Consider the following 19,803-nt stretch of genomic DNA (forward strand, 5'->3'; position numbering starts at 1 on the left):
TTGTTTTTACTGACAGCCTACGAATTGGCAGGGTATTTGGTGTTTTGGAAGGACAGAGAGAGACAGTAAAATAGCTGGAGAGAATGTACTGTGTGAGGCACTGGGAGTGTTCAGCCATGGTGGGGCTGGAGGAGAGAATGATTCGAGTGCCTGGAACCCCGTCAGCAAAAGGAGAAAGCAACAAAGGGAGTCAGGCTTTCAGCATCTCAGAACCACAGGCTTGGTGACTTGAGGCTCAGCTCGAGCTGGAGTCCACATCACTGAGAAATAACGGGGAGTGACTCAGGTTCCCCTGGCCTTCTCCATCGTAAGTTGTCTAGCCTCCATGCTGTGGAGACATGGTCTCCTGGTTTCTTTTCCCAATAAAGGAGAGTTACTTGCTGGGAAATATAAACTGCAACAAATGGGAATGTTTTCTAGGTCTCTCTGCAAGGAATGATGGTACAGAGAAGGTGGTGATAGTTGGGCGAGGTATCAGGATTTTAGATGCAGAGGAGAGAGGGTTCTTCTAAGGAGCCGAGATGCCCTTCAACAGATGACGGGATTGAGAAGCTGTGGTCCATATATACAATGGAATATTACTCAGCTATCAGAAAGAACGAATTCTCAACATTTGCTGCAACATGGACGGCACTGGAGGAGATAATGCTAAGTGAAATAAGTCAAGCAGAGAAAGACAATTATCATATGATTTCTCTCATCTATGGAACATAAGAACTAGGATGATCGGTAGGGGAAGAAAGGGATAAAGAAAGGGGGGGTAATCAGAAAGGGGAATGAAGCATGAGAGACTATGGACTATGAGAAACAAACTGAAGACTTCAGAGGGGAGGGGGGTGGGGGAATGGGATAGACTGGTGATGGGTAGTAAGGAGGGCACGTATTGCATGGTGCACTGAGTGTTATACGCAACTAATGAATCATCGAACTTTACATCAGAAACCAGGGATGTACTGTATGGTGACTAACATAATATAATAAAAAAACATTAAAAAAAAAGCAGGCATGGAGCTAGAAGGGAAAGAGTTAATCACTAGAGAGGATAGATAGATGCCAGTATGGATAGGCCATAAAAAGTTGATAGGTAGATAACACATCATAGATGATAGATGGATAGACTGACAGTTAGTAGTCAGATGGACAGATAGAATTTAATATGGGAAAAAACAGTTACAATGTTACTTTCCATTGCAAATTCAATCTTTCCATTGCCAATCTATCTACATGTAAATGGTTTGGTTGCAAGTTGTCGATATAACCCGTGGGTGGGCCTTTCTGTGTCCTTGTTACATTTTTTCCCAGACACAGTTTATTTCATTCACTCTCAGGCCTGGACAGACACAGTCTTTTCAGTCTTGTGGGAAGGAATTCAGAGCAAGAGAGAAGGCTCACCAGTCTATGGATAAGGACTTTTCCATCAGAAGAGGTCTAACCTGTGTTTGTGCCCATGTATGCCCCTTCTTGTCTTACTGGCCGTCTGTTCTCTACCCCAACTAAAATATTAGAGGGTGAGTTCTCTTTGTTCTTTTGTGGACAGTAATCAAACTATGGGAATCTGTGGTTACTGATGCAGGTGCAACTTTGGGCCCTTTGTGAGCTCCAAAGACAAATGCAGGGATCCCAAACTCAGTGGCCCTCAGGGGAAGGCAGGTAATAACATTGAGTGAGTTGTCCAGGTCAGGCATCAGAAAAGTGTTTGTGTTTGGAGAGGCACTAGGGGTTGAGGAGGGAGCAGGGAAAACTGAACACCTGTGCTTTTAAAGGTGGCGGCCTCAGCTGATCGGCGCATTAGGGCACACAGATCCGGTATTACGGCACTGTTTCAAGACAAGCCCAAAATCTGGATTTTTAAAGGAAATGTCATAATTTTAAAATAATTGGTTCAGATGGTGAAAATGGAATAAAATATGCCAGACAAGAGTTTTGTAGGCTACCTTCAGCCCGTGAGCCACCACTGAAGACTTAGGACTGAAANCCAAAGACAAATGCAGGGATCCCAAACTCAGTGGCCCTCAGGGGAAGGCAGGTAATAACATTGAGTGAGTTGGTCCAGGTCAGGCATCAGAAAAGTGTTTGTGTTTGGAGAGGCACTAGGGGTTGAGGAGGGAGCAGGGAAAACTGAACACCTGTGCTTTTAAAGGTGGCGGCCTCAGCTGATCGGCGCATTAGGGCACACAGATCCGGTATTACGGCACTGTTTCAAGACAAGCCCAAAATCTGGATTTTTAAAGGAAATGTCATAATTTTAAAATAATTGGTTCAGATGGTCAAAATGGAATAAAATATGCCAGACAAGAGGTTTGTAGGCTACCTTCAGCCCGTGAGCCACCACTGAAGACTTAGGACTGAAAGAGAGACCCATCTTCCCAAGGAGAATCAAGCCTTTAATGAACACCTAGGACAGGTAGGCAGTGGTTTCCACTTCCATGTCAGAACATTGTTATTCTGCATTCTTTTGCTGTATAACTGACCACCCCACACCGAATACTGCAAACAAAGACCATTTTCTTGTGTTCGTGGGTTCTGTGGCTCCGGAATCGGGAAGGAGCGTATCTGGGGTGGATGGATGTCTCTGCACCATGATGGTTGGGGCCGCAGCCAGGAGGGCTCAAAGGAGGGGACGAGACCCTGACACGGGACCCTCTCAAGGTGCACTCCAAACACGTCTAATGGCACGTGCAGTCTGTCACCTGGACCCTCAGTCGGGGGTGGTGGCCTCCTGTATGGTGGTGCCAAGCTCTGCAACGAGCATCCTACGAAGCCCGTGGAAGCCGCTTCACCTCGTGGGACTCACTNACATAGGCAACAACTTCTATGACATCGGCCAGAGCAACCTTTTTCACGACACATCTCCAAAGGCAAGAGAAATAAAAGATAAAATGAACTTATGGGACTTTATCAGGATAAAGAGCTTCTGCACAGCCAAGGAAACAGTCAAAAAAACTAAGAGACAGCCCACGGAATGGGAGAATATATTTGCAAAGGACACCACAGATAAAGGACTGGTATCCAAGATCTACAAAGAACTTCTCAAACTCAATACACGAGAAACAAATAAACAAATCATAAAATGGGCAGAAGATATGAACAGACACTTTTCCAATGAAGACATACAAATGGCTAACAGACACATGAAAAAATGTTCAAAATCATTAGCCATCAGGGAAATTCAAATCAAAACCACACTGAGATACCACCTTACGCCAGTTAGAATGGCAAAGATAGACAAGGCAAGAAACAACAATTGTTGGAGAGGATGTGGAGAAAGGGGATCCCTCCTACATTGTTGGTGGGAATGCAAGTTGGTACAGCCACTCTGGAAAACAGTGTGGAGGTCCCTTAAAAAGTTAAAAATTGAACTACCCTATGACCCAGCCATTGCACTACTGGGTGTTTACCCCAAAGATACAGACGTAGTAAAGAGAAGGGCCATATGCACCCCAATGTTCATAGCTGCATTGTCCACAATAGCCAAATCATGGAAGGAGCCGAGATGCCCTTCAACAGATGACTGGATTAAGAAGCTGTGGTCCATATATACAATGGAATATTACTCAGCTATCAGAAAGAACGAATTCTCAACATTTGCTGCAACATGGACGGCACTGGAGGAGATAATGCTAAGTGAAATAAGTCAAGCAGAGAAAGACAATTATCATATGATTTCTCTCATCTATGGAACATAAGAACTAGGAGGATCGGTAGGGGAAGAAAGGGATAAAGAAAAGGGGGGTAATCAGAAGGGGGAATGAAACATGAGAGACTATGGACTATGAGAAACAAACTGAAGACTTCAGAGGGGAGGGGGGTGGGGGAATGGGATAGACTGGTGATGGGTAGTAAGGAGGGCACGTATTGCATGGTGCACTGAGTGTTATACGCAACTAATGAATCATCGAACTTTACATCAGAAACCAGGGATGTACTGTATGGTGACTAACATAATATAATAAAAAAACATTAAAAAAAAAGCAGGCATGGAGCTAGAAGGGAAAGAGTTAATCACTAGAGAGGATAGATAGATGCCAGTATGGATAGGCCATAAAAAGTTGATAGGTAGATAACACATCATAGATGATAGATGGATAGACTGACAGTTAGTAGTCAGATGGACAGATAGAATTTAATATGGGAAAAAACAGTTACAATGTTACTTTCCATTGCAAATTCAATCTTTCCATTGCCAATCTATCTACATGTAAATGGTTTGGTTGCAAGTTGTCGATATAACCCGTGGGTGGGCCTTTCTGTGTCCTTGTTACATTTTTTCCCAGACACAGTTTATTTCATTCACTCTCAGGCCTGGACAGACACAGTCTTTTCAGTCTTGTGGGAAGGAATTCAGAGCAAGAGAGAAGGCTCACCAGTCTATGGATAAGGACTTTTCCATCAGAAGAGGTCTAACCTGTGTTTGTGCCCATGTATGTCCCTTCTTGTCTTACTGGCCGTCTGTTCTCTACCCCAACTAAAATATTAGAGGGTGAGTTCTCTTTGTTCTTTTGTGGACAGTAATCAAACTATGGGAATCTGTGGTTACTGATGCAGGTGCAACTTTGGGCCCTTTGTGAGTTCCAAAGACAAATGCAGGGATCCCAAACTCAGTGGCCCTCAGGGGAAGGCAGGTAATAACATTGAGTGAGTTGGTCCAGGTCAGGCATCAGAAAAGTGTTTGTGTTTGGAGAGGCACTAGGGGATGAGGAGGGAGCAGGGAAAACTGAACACCTGTGCTTTTAAAGGTGGCGGCCTCAGCTGATCGGCGCATTAGGGCACACAGATCCGGTATTACGGCACTGTTTCAAGACAAGCCCAAAATCTGGATTTTTAAAGGAAATGTCATAATTTTAAAATAATTGGTTCAGATGGTCAAAATGGAATAAAATATGCCAGACAAGAGGTTTGTAGGCTACCTTCAGCCCGTGAGCCACCACTGAAGACTTAGGACTGAAGGAGAGACCCATCTTCCCAAGGAGAATCAAGCCTTTAATGAACACCTAGGACAGGTAGGCAGTGGTTTCCACTTCCATGTCAGAACATTGTTATTCTGCATTCTTTTGCTGCATAACTGACCACCCCACACCGAATACTCCAAACAAAGACCATTTTCTTGTGTTCATGGGTTCTGTGACTCCGGAATCGGGAAGGAGCATATCTGGGGTGGATGGATGTCTCTGCACTATGATGGTTGGGGCCGCAGCCAGGAGGGCTCAGAGGAGGGGACGAGACCCTGACACGGGACCCTCTCAAGGTGCACTCCAAACACGTCTAATGGCATGTGCAGTCTGTCACCTGGACCCTCAGTCGGGGGTGGTGGCCTCCTGTATGGTGGTGCCGAGCTCTGCAACGAGCATCCTACGAAGCCCGTGGAAGCCGCTTCACCTCGTGGGACTCACTAATAATCCCGTAGCCTCACTTCCCCTTGGCTGCGAGCCTTCCTCCTGGATGTGAGCAGAGGCAAGGGCACCTCACAGCGAGAGCAGGGGGGGCAGGAGTCAGGTGTTGTTATGGTCGCCTTCGGGAAACACGCCTGCCGTGTCTGCCACATGCCAAGTGGATTGAGATGATAAAAGGGGAGCGGAGTGGAGTTTTAAGTCAGCCCATTAAAATGCACAGTGGTCCCTTCTTACTTATCAGAGCGTCCGTCTTCCTCTCCCCTGGTGTTCTTTGTGGTTTACGGCCAGTTTAGCACTTAGCTTTCCGCCGCTGTCACGGTCGCTGGCCGGGCTGGCTGTGGAATCCATGGTTAATGCCGGGCCGGGGGTGTGCCAGGTGTGGGTAGCCAGGCGCGGGCTCACAGGCAGGCTGCTCGGCTATGCTTCTGTGCCCATCAGGAGTCTGCAGTGGTGGCAAGAGAGGACAGCCTCCGAGGGACACTCGGGGTGCAGGAGCTTGGAGCCGCCCGCATTAAACAGACCCCATCTTGCTGTCATGAAGGCGGGGGGCGGGGGGACGACGCGGTCCTCTCCCTCGGCTCCCAGGCTACAAAATCGGGNCCCCGGGAATGAAGATCTTTCTTATCTCCCCACACTTTTGTTTTTTAGCTCCTCTGATGGTTAAATGAATAGCTTTTGTCACACTCTGGGGAAGGGAGGATGCAAATGGGAGGTAGGAAGTTCAGAGCCCACGTATGTGATCAAGGATGTAGGCGGGGGGGACTGTGGGGAGGAGAAAGGGAGGGAGATGGTGGGAACAAGGGAGCTGTGTGTCTCAGTTTCCCCTAATGGGACAGAAAACCTGGATGAGGGAGAGAAGAATTTTCTGGAAAGATCAGTGGGAACTCCGAGGCCAGAAAGACCTGCAGTGATCAGTCAAGTTTGGGTTCTGGAAGGAGATGGCCTCACGCATTAGTTATCCAACAACAAACACTTCATTGTTTGGTGAGGCTAGAACTGAGTGTCTATGAGCCTGACTCAGCTGGGGTCATATGGAGGTATCCAAGTGTCAAGCCCCCCTGTGCCCTGCATGGGACGGGGAAGGTAGCTGCAGGAGAGCTTGTCCACTTTGCTGACAGACACCCTTCGGGGNAACAGAGCCACAGGAGCGTGCCCGACTTCAAGGGGAGCGGAGGAACGAGTCCTCGCAGGTGCCTGGACAGACGCTGAGAGCACCCTGGCAGATGCCCCACGGGGCAGTGGCCGTCAGTGTCCCACAAGCCCCTTGCCTTTACGTGGCCCCCAGTCCGCCCGGCTGAGCTCAGGAAATATTCCCTCTTTGTAACCTCTTTTCAGTCTTGGTTTTCTCATCTGTGCAATGCGAGCCGAGGTGACGTGCGTCCAGGTGAGCTGGGAGCCGTAGGGCTGAGACATGCTCTTCTGAGCCCTGGGGACAGGTGCTTCCAGCAGCTGGAGAGAGGGAAAGGGTCCCTATTCGGGTTCTCATGTCTTCAGTGGGGTTCCCTTGTCCCCAGAGAGGCTGTCAGCCTGAAAGCAGGATTTCAAGGAATGAATATCTTTCTTTTTTTTTTTTTTAAAGATTTTATTTATTTATTTGACAGAGATAGAGACAGCCAGTGAGAGAGGGAACACAGGCAGGGGGAGTGGGAGAGGAAGAAGCAGGCTCCCAGCGGAGGAACCCGATGTGGGACTCTATCCCCCGGGATCATGCCCTGAGCCGAAGGCATTCGCTTAACGAATGTGCTACCCAGGCGCCCCGGGAATGAAGATCTTTCTTATCTCCCCACACTTTTGTTTTTTAGCTCCTCTGATGGTTAAATGAATAGCTTTTGTCACACTCTGGGGAAGGGAGGATGCAAATGGGAGGTAGGAAGTTCAGAGCCCACGTATGTGATCAAGGATGTAGGCGGGGGGGACTGTGGGGAGGAGAAAGGGAGGGAGATGGTGGGAACAAGGGAGCTGTGTGTCTCAGTTTCCCCTAATGGGACAGAAAACCTGGATGAGGGAGAGAAGAATTTTCTGGAAAGATCAGTGGGAACTCCGAGGCCAGAAAGACCTGCAGTGATCAGTCAAGTTTGGGTTCTGGAAGGAGATGGCCTCACGCATTAGTTATCCAACAACAAACACTTCATTGTTTGGTGAGGCTAGAACTGAGTGTCTATGAGCCTGACTCAGCTGGGGTCATATGGAGGTATCCAAGTGTCAAGCCCCCCTGTGCCCTGCATGGGACGGGGAAGGTAGCTGCAGGAGAGCTTGTCCACTTTGCTGACAGACACCCTTCGGGGCCAGAAAAGCTGCAGGACAACACAGTGAGTCAGAGTAGGGCTCCCAGAGCCAGCTTCAACCATTCATTAGCTGTGTGACCTTGGGAAAAGTACTTTACTTCTCTGCGCCTCATTCTCTTACCTGAAGATGGAATAGAACTTGTCTCCATCACTGCCCCTATACAGCTCTCCTAGTTTTTAGACGAGACCCTATATGATGTATTGATTTTTCATTCCACAAGCACATTGTGGGAAGTGTCGTGGGCTCACCGATCATAAGGGATGAACTGCCGTGGTGTTGTGGGGTCACGCCGACCACAGGGGGTTGTGTGCGTGAGGGTGCGGGTCATGTGGGAACACAGTCCTTTCTGCTCAGTGTTGCTGTGAACTGAAAACTACTCTAAAAATGAAAGCTTATTAATTTTTAAAAGTGATATTTAAACATTATTGTTTTCAGGAGCGACACATGTACCCGCCTGCTGGCCCGACACTTTCTAGTTAGTTTCCAGTCAGAGGATGTTGTGTAAACAAGATTTAATTGGCCGTCATGTGCGGGTGGAAACTTCATTAACAGAAGTCTGCCCACTGGAGCTTGCAGAGACCCCACCGTGATGACCTGTGCTGGGGGCTGGATTCCGTCCTGGGAGGTCCTGAGTCCTGGTGTTTCTGCACAGGACTTTACTTGGAGGGAGAGTCTTTGCAGACACAGTCCCACAGTACACGGTCGAGCACTTAGAAATGTGTTCACAGAGTAGATCTCACGTCGAGTGTTCTTTTCACAATAAAAAAAAAAGTAAAAATGAAAGTGGAAAAAAATGAAACCTAAACTCACAGTGATGAAAACAAAATTAAAAGCCAGGATAATGGGGAATTGGTGGCTCTTGCTTCAGGGATGAGTGCGTCCAAAACCCAGAAATAGCAAAATTAAATATGCCAGACCAATAAGATAGCATTTAGTAAGAGTTTATCGCGCATACGAGAAGTTTTCAGACTGGGTGCTTTCAAGTTATACACTGACGTGAAGCTCGGGGACATGATGTCAGACGGTGGCTTATCAGGTGAAATGGGGAGGCTGTTTACCCTTTACAAGGATGGTTACCACAGCGGGGTTTCTGGATGGCAGGGGATTGGTTAAAACCACTTTAGGAAGATTTCCTAAGTTTCTTTGATGATTATCAGGGGCACTGAAAAGAAATAACCTAAGTTTCACATACGTTTGTGAGATAAGCTGGATTTAGGGTTGCTAATGTGGCTTACTGGATTTATTTGCTTGGGGGGGTCTTCGAGCTTGGTCTCCATTGTATTTTAGTTTAACTGTTGGATTCAGGGCTCCCATACCAGCAAAGATCCGTTGCTTTCCTCCCAGTTCTTCCTCCCCATGAGGTCACGTCTTGCTAGGTCCTTTCACAGTGCAATGGCTGAAGGCCTTTGTCTTCCCAAGCCTCACCTTGGATCAGGGATGAGGACCTGGGATGGGCTAGGGATACTCTTCTGGTGGCTTCTGGGAAATTCCCGAGCCCAGCAATCCGATTGGACCCAATCACTGTGACCAGAAGGAAGAAGAGTGCTGATGGTTTGTGGGTCACCTCATCTGTTTCCAGGACCCAAGGCTATTGCCCAACAAGTAGGATACTTTCAAGGTAAAACCTGCATCCCTGTGAGCAGGTCACTGTTGTGAACGATGTCGTGTACGACAGCCGGGGTTGTGTTCGGATTCAGGAGGGTACCAGGGACAGGACACTTGCCTGTTGCCTTTCGGGGAGAGGGCTTCTGCTCTAGGCCACGATCTCATCATTGCCTGCCAGGTATTACTTTCAGTTTCGGGGAGGGATGATTGAAGGGCACATCGGTCTCTTTCACTTTCTTTTCTTTTCTTTTTTTTTTTTGCAAACCAGAAGTCTGTCTTTGAGAATGTGCTAACGGAAGATGATTTTTGTTGAAATAGCCATCAAGATACCCCTGAAAAATGAAAGAGAATGGGAAGGAAATAGCCCTACCAGATATTAAAACACGTCATAAGCTATTGTGTTTAAAACATTTGGGTGCTGCCCCCGAGAAGGCAGACAGATCAATAAAAGCAAAGGCAGAGGCCAGAAATAAGCCTAAGGGGCAGGCGAATTTAGTACAGATCAAAGATGGCATTTTAAATCAGTGGGTACTGGCTGAATCATGTAATAAATAGTGCTGATGAAGCCCATATGGGAAGAAATAAAGCCAGACCCCTCTTCCACTCACTTCTCACATGACAATAAATTCCAGATGGATCAAGGGATTAATTTCCTTATAAATCAATTTCCTAATAAACAAGAAAAAGAAGACCAACAAAAGGATAGAGAGATGGACAAAGGATGTGAACAGATACTTGATAAAAAAAGGTTATTCAAATATGNCAATTTCCTAATAAACAAGAAAAAGAAGACCAACAAAAGGATAGAGAGATGGACAAAGGATGTGAACAGATATTTGATAAAAAAAGGTTATTCNTTCAAATATGGGGGCGCCTGGGGGGCACAGCGGTTAAGCGTCTGCCTTCGGCTCAGGGCGTGATCCCGGCGTTGTGGGATCGAGCCCCACATCAGGCTCTTCCGCTATGAGCCTGCTTCTTCCTCTCCCACTCCCCCTGCTTGTGTTCCCTCTCTCGCTGGCTGTCTCTGTCTCTGTCAAATAAATAAATAAAATCTTTTAAAAAAAAGGTTATTCAAATACGAACCTATGAAAACCATATTCAGGGCCCCTCAGGCTTAATGAAATAGTACTTTTACTTGTCAGAGCCTCAACAATCAAATAGGCAGGAAAAAAGGCACAGGAAGACACTCTCAGCGAATGTGTAAATTGCTAGAATCTCTTTGAACGGCAATGTAGTGCGTTCTCTTCAAAGTGAACACCAGCATCTCTTCTGACTGGGTCCTTCTTTGGGACCTGCGTGCTGTAGACGTGCTTGCATGTGTGTGCAAGGCTCTGTGGACGTGGAACTTTCTCTAAAGTGCTGATTGTGGCAGCAAAGATTGAAAACCACCTAAGTGTCCACCAGACGGGCGCTGGTCAGTGAGCTCTTCTGGACGCGTGCACCCTGGCTGGGAATCAAGGAGGCAGTGGGTCTCTAAATGCTGATATTAGCATACCTACTAGATATATATTTTAAATACATATATATTGTATAAAAGCGTGTATAGTACTGCCATTGGTGTTTTTTAAAAATCAACATATCTACATATATTGATCTCCCAGAAAAGGTACATTAAATTGGGTAGGAGTGAGGGAAGGGAAGACTTCAGTGAGAGAATCTTTGTATCCCCATTTGTAACATTTAGATATTTACATCATGCCTGTATTATTTCTTCAATGAAAAAGATGTTAATTAAAAATTTAAAGAAAAAAAGCCTGAAAGACGTCCCTGGAAGCGTAAGTTTGCTGCCCAGAACTTTGGTTTTGACTTCGAATGTTTCCCTGAATTGCAGAAGCATATTTAAGCAATTCCTCTAAAACACTAGTAACCTCGAGGACGGGAGAAAACAGCAATCCTGTTCTATTATGTGCTGTCATGAAATTAGAGGGTTGGCTCTTAGCAGACAGTAAGATTAGGTCTCATCCCAAAGTCTGGGAGCCACACGCAGCGCAGAGCCCGGGGCGTGGCGGTGCCCTGGGAACGGAGCCGAGTTCAGAAACACTAGTCACGGGGGAGGAAGGCCACCCGACTAGCTTTTCTGCAAATACGAGTCCTGCTTGCTCTCTGAGGCCCCGCAGAGCTTTGAGCCGTCGTCTTCCATCTCCATTGGAGTGCAAGGGTTGTATTTTATTTTGCTCGTTTTTTTTTTTTCTTCTTTTCCCAGAGGGCTTTGATTAGTGATTATCGTATGGACAAGATGAAAAGAGAGTAAAATTCAGAATAGTCAGGTGTCCAGGTTTCTGTGTCAAGAGGGATGTAATGATGAGGACGATGGTGGCTAATGTCTATTTTCTACGGGTCACTCTATGAAGTAATTGGAGCACGGTTATGCCCGAGAGTCTGTTGCGTTCAACAAAGAATAGGGCTTTTTTTTTGCCCGGCTGCTGGTTCATCGCATGAGTCTGTGATGGGAGAGTCTGTAATATGCAGAATGAGTGAGGCCCCGCCCTCGATCTCCGCGTGTGGGCAGCACCGAGAGCGCGGGCATGTATCTCTTTAGTATCAAAGACAAATATTATGACCGTCTTTCTGGAGGTGGTGACGAGCTGTGCTCTCTTGCTGCCCTTGCAGCCGAGCCATCCCTGGAGAGCTGTGTTGAGGGGTGCTGTCTCCATCGAGGCTGTTTCTTCATACAGGAATGCTGGTTTGCATGGGGTTGTAATCCTGGTGAATCCACAGACCGTGGGCTCACATCATAAGCCGTGGAACGTTTAAGCAATTCCCTTCACTGGTGGGTGGTGGGCTGTTTTCAGTAGGAACAAGGAGAGTTTTCCTCCCCACTCATGTGCTGGGCAAAAAACAGTCTGATTGAGAAGACATCCGTTTATGCATACATAGTTCCCTTCTGCCTGCCCACTGGGTTCAGTCGCTGGCTTTACCATTGGGCAGGTAGGTAGATAATAAACTCAGGCTTTCTAGGATAGCCACTCCTGTGCTGGGCTCTCTATCCCCTGGTCTTGCTTTTTTAATCCTTTATAGAACTTACCAACATCAAACGTGCAGGTATGTTCTTTCTCATTGGAGTGTGACTTCCATGTCAACAGGAAACACGTGTGTTTTGTTCATATTTGCATTTCCAGTCCTGCGAATATCACCTGGAAAACCAAACCATGTCCGATGAATGAATCAGTGAACAAATACTCTTAGTGTTGTTCATTATCTGGTTCGGTCCTGTACACAGTCAGGTATTTATAAAACTTTTTTGGGGTGGGGGGTGGGGGGCAGGATCACTCCCTCCAGAGCTTGTGACCGTTGGCATCCACACTCATCATGCCCGCATAGATCCACCTGCCGGGCCGCCGTGTTTCTCCCGATCGCTTGTCTCTGAACTTGCGTCTGCAGGAAACACTGGCCTTTGCACCCTCCTCATGAACAGATGGTCAGAAGGAAAACCAGGTGCTTGGAAGGAGTAAAGATCGTGTGCAGGAAACACTCATCTCCAAGATGCTTTTAAAAAGTCGTTCAGCCTCTGTCTGGGCTGGCAGAGAAAACCCACAGGCCAGGTTTATTAAGATAGCAAGTGCTGACTCACCAAGGTCCCAGGATAAATCGGAGTCCTCAGAGCCAGCAGCCTGCCTGGCTGGAGACTGACATCACATGTTGCTCACCTTTTGGGCCAAGATATAATGCTCTGCTCTTTTGGCTTCCCTCCTCACTGGGTTCTCCTGAATTGGTAGGCGGCCAGCCTGGTTCCTGCTCTCAGCTATTTTATTTGTGCTTGGAGCCAGTCAAGAAGAGAGACTAGGATGATCTAGTGAATAAAACAGCATGTTGAATATAATCAAGGCTGCTGCATACAGTTGTGCAGGTTGTACACTGCTCAACTCTAGGAAGCCCCACTTCACATCATAGTCAATATGAATGATGCTTCCTGGGGTTGGTCAGTGCACATGTTGTATGGCCATGTAGCAGTCCTGGGCATGATCCTATTTATATGAATTTATAGCTTGGGAGTGAATAAAGCAGTATGTAGAAAAATGACTAAAATGTTGTTTTTTTAGGTTCAACGAGATGGAAATTTGGTGATTTTTACTTTCTTCCTCATATCTTTGTGTAGTGCTTGTTGTTTTCCCACAATGAACATATTCCATCCACTTAGGACAAAAATGATAAAGTCGCCATCATTGTGAGTTGTACGTGTGGGGAGTGGGGAGGACGCAGATGTGGGCGCGTTTCTGTGCGTGAATGCCTCCGTCCCATCCTGGACGTAGCGGGGGCCCCGCTCTCACATGGCTCCTTGGTTCACTCATGTACTTGGAAGAGGCCTGACTTCCTGCGTCCCAGCTAATGGAGGTCACGCACTGGGGACCTTGGGCTGTTTCCAGGCCTCACATGTCTTGTCTATCCAGGACGACGTTTTCAAACCCTGGTATCCTCCATAAAAGTGGGGATCTCTGGCCGCTCTTCAGGACTACAGAGATTTGGCAACACCAGTGTGCAGCCGGAGGGGAGGGCTCTGCCCTGCATTCGAGGTCTGTGCTCCCAGCCTGAGCTGCCAACCCCTGGCTGAGTTGATACTTTCCAGTGGGTGACAGAGCCCTGAAGCCAGGGGACCTTGGGATGCTCAGTGACTAAGCCGTTCACTGAGAGCCCTTCACCCCTCCACCCCGCAGTGGGTCCCAGCCCCCCGAGGCCACACCCCCACGCCTCCTCTGCCCCTGCCCCTCCCTGGGGGTCTTGGAGACGCCCCTTTCTCTTGGGGACCGACTCCTGCCTGTGTTTATCTTCTGTTCTAGAATGTCCTGCTCAGGGTCGTCCTTTGGTCCTGGTGCCTCACTGAGAGCATGACATCAAAAATGGTTTGCCATGAAGTGACTGGTCTTCATTCTAAATTTAACGCTATGTAAGAAATGGCCATGTGAATACAGATTCCCTCCTCCCCGTGAAGCTGTGAGCCACAGAACCGGCGGGAGAGTTTCAGCATCTTGTCAGGACCCATCCACCGCCTCGTTGTAACATGACCTCTGCTCACCACACTTACTCGTCCTGCACTTGGAAATCAGTTCGAGTGGGACCTTCTCATGTACGTTCACCCCGAGGGGCGTGCAGGGTGATTCACTGAGACGGGGACAATCAGGACTTCTCAATACGTTTCTCTTAATCTCATCATTTTAACGCATCCTTTCACGTATGTTTTATAGTATATTTACATTGCAATAGTCCCAGCACAAAATTGATAAATAAATATGCCCATATTAAGGGGAAACACCAACCAGTAATTTACTGGTGTGAGTGCACAATAAGCAAGTGTTGGAAACTGCTGTTTTGGGTTTAGATTTTACATAGGATCTGCTTTTCCGCAGCACTGCTGCATATGCGGGGGCTGTCCTGAAGCCACGGCAGAGAGACTTAGCCAAGTACCTTCCGGTGATAGTGGGAGGGGCCCGGTGTCACAGGAGCTGCGGAGAACTGCCGGTAGCACCCTAAAGAGTCACAGGAACGTTGTTGGACTGGGCAGCGCCAGGACGTGGGGAGAGGGTCAAAGAGGCTCTGACAATAAATGAAATGTTCTGGGTCGTGGGGTGCGTGGACTCGGAGGGGCAGGGTGTTGTCGTCAACTGTCCCCAGTCAAGCAGCGGTTAGACGCAGCACGTGCTCGTGAGCTGCGGCAGGATGCCTACTGCGCGTGAGGATTCGGAGCGCGCGTTCTTTCCCACGGTGATGAGAGCAAAGGAGTGAGTCCATGAGGAGCACTTTTTGTAAAAAGCTTTGCTTTGACCCAAAGGGGTTTTCATTGGACTTTGAACCCATGGGGAAGTACAGGTTTCTATCCATTAATGGGGAAGGTTGCCAGTCATCAAATACCAAATTGACAACACTTGTAAGCATGCTGCGTCCTTCTGTCACCCCGAACAGGAGACGCTGGGTGTGGGGGGAGCAAAACCAAGTGTGCACGGCAGTCAGCACCCGGGTTCCTCGCTGTTTCGATTGTGTGACTGGATGCTGTGCTTGGAACACATAGGCACACATGCACACACGTGTGTGTGTGTGTACGTATGTGTGTATGGGCATACAGTTGACCCTTGCACAACAGGAGATTTAGGGCTGTCAACTCACCGCACAGCTGAAAATCTGAGTGTAACTCTGACTCCCCAAAATGTCAGTCCTAGTGGCCTCCTGTTGACTGGGAGCCTTAGCGATAATGGACACCATTGATCAGCACATATTTCGTATGTTCTGTGTCATACACTGTATCATTGCGGAAGGTGAGCTAGAGAACGTAAAGTGTTACTAAGAAAACCATTAGGAAGAGCAGAGACATTTGCTGTCCTTGCTGTATTTGTTGCACAAAAATCACTCATAAGTGAATGCGTGCATTTCAAACCTGTTGTTCGAGGGTCAACTGTGTATGTGTGTGTGTGTGTGTAGTTGTGTGTGTATACCATAGCTGCACTCTGTCTTAGAAACACAGTATGCCCTTAACCCAAACAGGTTTTACTTGTATCCATTCCCAGCGCGTGTGCCCAGCACAGGGGAAATGACGGCTGCTCTCCGTGTCACTAGGGCGGATATATTTTCAAGTGTAAATATGCACCGGAGTGACTTTGGAAATCAAGCGCTGTGTTTATCTCTGCGTAATGAAGCTGTCAGTGTAACCTGTATGGATTGAACCACAAGGAGGTTATAACACGTCCATTAATGACTGTACGTACCTCAGTTGTCATAAACAAAGGCCGGAATTAGCCCTCGGTTCGAACCCAGTGAAGCCAGACTGCACGTGTCCTACGAATTATCTTAATGGTTGCAAAATACCGCCACTTACAGCTCTGAGGTTAGCGTGTAACAGTGACGAGCCCAACAGCAAACCTGGTTCAGTATAGACCGTAGATAATGTCTTCGAGGGGTAACCACCCAGTCTCCTGTGTGTGTTGGCACTTGATACAAACTGTTCAGGGACATCTCTTGAGCAAGGATCCGTCCTTCTGTTCAGAACATCTGGAACATGCCCTAGGAATGTGTCTTCCCTTATGGAAACATACTGTGTTGATGAAAAGCCAGCTCCTTGTGATGTCCCCTTTGAGATAACCCTATTCAGCCTAGCTTCACGTTACTGCAGGAGGGTCACTGGGAACAAATACTGGGTACTTCCTAGGTTACATAAGCAGCCACATTCTCTCCTGGGAACTGGAAAATGATTCACGGAAAAAGCATTATCTGAGCTCCACATGACCTACATGTGAATAAAACTTAAGAAAAGTACGAGCCCATTCTGTATCAGGAAAGTCTTATGTGCTGATATCTCCTGTAGAATGAAAAGATCACCAAATCCAGAATGATGACCTATTTATTTAAAGCAAATTTGATTCAATAAAATTCCAGCACACCGTAATTGGGACAGCCCTTAGAATTCATCTCAATATAATAGCAGCTGTCCTCAGTGAATTGAACTTTTTGCAGCCACCACATCCTGCTTGCGTGCTCTTTAATTGAGTCCCTCAAGGCAGAAATCAGAGCTTATTCACCTGCGTGTTTCACCAGAGCATCTAGAAAATGAGACGGCTTTCTGGCCTGTGCATTCAATTCCTAATTTATAAATGGCTGCATTCAAAGTGTTGGCCTGTCCGATGATTATTTAAAACACAAAACATGCAATTCTTTTTTTTCCTGCAGAAGTAATGTTATCCATTGAAGCTCACCTCCTAAAACTGCCAGTTTTGGCACCGAGGGCCACACATGACGAATCCTCTTCTCTTTGTAGAACAGTCAAATCAGGTTGGGTTCCCCGGACCACTGTCAGGTTTGATGACTTGCTAGGAGGACTCAGGCCGTAGCCTATGATCCTAATAGTGGTGATTTGTTACAGGGAAGGATACAAAGCAAATTCAGCAAAGGGAAAAATGCATGCGGCGAAGTCTGGGGGAGCCAGGCACAGGCTTCCAGAGCCCTCTCTTGGGGGAGTCATGCGGGACACCCCTAGTTCGTCAGCAATGACTTGTGACCTCATGTGTGAGTGTCTTCCACCCAGGAAACTCAGCTGAGCCTAGAAGCCCAGGGTTTTCACTGGGGGCTGGTCACCAGGCCCCTCTGCCTGGCACGCACCATGATCCCGGACTCCATGGTGTTGGGCGTAAACCCCATCGTTTGTACAAATGGTTTGGGCACCGTGAGCCCCTCTTCTCAGGGGATGGTGGGAACCCCTCCTGATAAGCCCGGAGCCTGGATCCAGGCAGGGGCCTCCTTGCCTGCGGGCCTTTCTGGAACGGCCGCCTCAGACCTGCTGCTGAGTCTTGTACACGATGTACTTGGAGGTGGTTTCTGTGCGAGGTCGTGTTCTTGGGGTTGGGGCAGGCATGTCCCTCTCTCTCCCGAGTCCTGAGAGTCTGCCCCCTCCCGCCCTGCTTGTCTCTGAGCCTGCACGAGGGGTCAGAGGCGGCGGGTCGGGGTCTGTGGCCGGGGCTCTGTGTCTGTGTGGGCACAGCGGTGGGACCCCTGGAGGGTGCCCCCCCCCGACAGTCTCTCCCCAGTCGCCCACTCACCCCCACAGCTCTTGCTGCAAAGCTTGTCATGTGCTGCCCAAGGGACAAGGAGGAGAAAACCCATCTCAAACATGACCGTCAGACAGGAGGCCAGTTCGCACATCAGACATGTTCGATGTATTGCATTTTGTATCGTACACTTGCCATTCCGTATGTTTTTCACTTAAAACTTATTAGAACAATTCAGGGCTCTGCTGGGATAGTCCCTTCTTCCTCACTCCCCAGCTTCTTGGGAAGGAACGAGGCCCCTGGTGTCTTGGCGAGGAGCCTCTGAGTAGATCACCGTCCCCCTGCCTTGGATGTTGAGGAAGGAGTGAAGGAATGGGTGGTAGGGTGACACACACATGTGTGTGGCGGACAGCACACTTGCCTCAGTAAATCCATCTTTGTGTAAAGTCTCAGTGGGCATTCGATCTCCAGACACGTGCTGACCGGTGTTGGGTAGCAGGGAATGGGAGTGGGATCACGGTAAGTGGCTTCTGAGCCATTTGGCTGTGTGTGAGACCAAGGGGAGCCCCGGGCACGGTTCCAGCTGCATGGTGGTTCAGGGCCACGTGACACCTGGGTCACCAGCTGCGTGGAAGCTATGGTGGCACTGACCCCCAGGTCGTGTGTGGTACTTAAAAAGCGTTGAGGCTGTATCGTCTGGGGAGTGCCGGGAGTGCCCCTGGTGTGTTGGGCATGGTCGCTCAGTGGCAGCTGTGACCGTGATGCTCAGGGCAGCGGAGACGGTGGGGCTGTGGTGGGAGGGGCACGGGCGGGAGTCGGACAGGTTGTTCAAACCTCAGCGCCTGTGCTCCTGGGCCCCTCGTTCCACCCTGAGCACGCCGTGAGGGAAGCAGGAAGTCCAGGTGAGGTGTCCGTCTGTGCCTGGTGCAGAGGGGACGGTCGTGAGTGCGCAGTGTCAGTACTAAGTTCATTCGTGCGGTTTTAATTCATTTCCTTCTCCGGTTCAGTTTTCATAGTCTGGGGATTTCAAGAAAGTCATTTTAAAAAAACCAAAGCCATCCGTGAGTGCAGCTGTATTTCTTGATGCCGGCAAACTGCCTGGGCACCCTTCCTGGCTCCTCTGCTGAAGCTGGGAGCCACTGGGGGACAGTTGAGACGGATGGATTGCGAGCTGGTGGCAAATATGTGATTAAATTCTGTTGAACGTGAGCTGACACCTGCCGGACAGCTGTGTGCAGATGCGTTCCCCATGTTCCCAGAACCCGTGGTACCCTGGGGTTCCCCAGCGCCGTCTGAGCTGTGCCCTCGCTGTCTCCTACAGGGCCAAGGTGAAGAAGGGCGTGAGCGTCGTGGGGGTCAGAGCCAGCAGCCCTTCCATTTGGGAGGTCACGGAGGGCACGGACCACAGTGGCAAGTACGCACCTGCTGTCATCGTTTGTCAGAAGAAATCTGCTGGCTCGGAGAACAGGTGAGTCCCCGCTGCGTCCGGCGTCTCCAGACTCGCTGTGACGGGGAGCTCCTTCTCCCCACGTGTGCTAACAGCCGTTCTCACTGTGGTTTGCATGTGGTGCCTATTGTCTGTATAACTCGTGCTTCTCAGGAGGATGGATGGAGTCCGTCTCTCAGGAAAGGTGAGCTATTATTCACAGCAGACCTCCCCCAACGTTCAGCATGGCCGCAGGGCACCTGCAAGGACCGGAGCTCCATGCAGCCGGGATTTATCTCCTCCCTGTCGGTCTGGGCATCTCTGCTACGATGGCCTGTTCTGCGAGTGTTACAACAACGGCTGTGTGTGTCTCTGGGCACACACGAGGTGTGTTCCCCATTTGCCATGTAGGCGTATGTGATTGTATGTGTGCTCGCATTTTCGGATGAACGGCGAGCTCTCTGCTGTGGACTGATAGGGCATTGCGAATCACTCTAGAGACAAATTAAAACTTGAATCTGTGTCTGATACCCACCAAATTAGAAACTGTCAACTTACCGCTGGGCAGCAAGAGTTGGAAACTCAGTAGTCTTGATTTATTCCTGTTTTCCTGAAACCTCATTTGTGGCTC

At 48.6% G+C, this 19,803-nt stretch overlaps 1 protein-coding gene across 1 annotated transcript in view; it reads left to right on the top strand.

Annotated features, from left to right (window-relative positions):
- TMEM132D (transmembrane protein 132D) overlaps positions 1–19,803 on the top strand; it is a 540,026-nt gene that overhangs the window by 231,594 nt on the left and 288,629 nt on the right. Inside the window, exon 3 of the mRNA XM_034639208.1 lies at positions 19,068–19,214. Within this exon, the coding sequence (XP_034495099.1) occupies positions 19,068–19,214 (147 nt within the window). The remainder of the gene's footprint in view (positions 1–19,067; positions 19,215–19,803) is intronic.

Source organism: Ailuropoda melanoleuca, chromosome 12 (assembly GCF_002007445.2).
Source record: "Ailuropoda melanoleuca isolate Jingjing chromosome 12, ASM200744v2, whole genome shotgun sequence".
Lineage (NCBI taxonomy): Eukaryota > Metazoa > Chordata > Mammalia > Carnivora > Ursidae > Ailuropoda > Ailuropoda melanoleuca.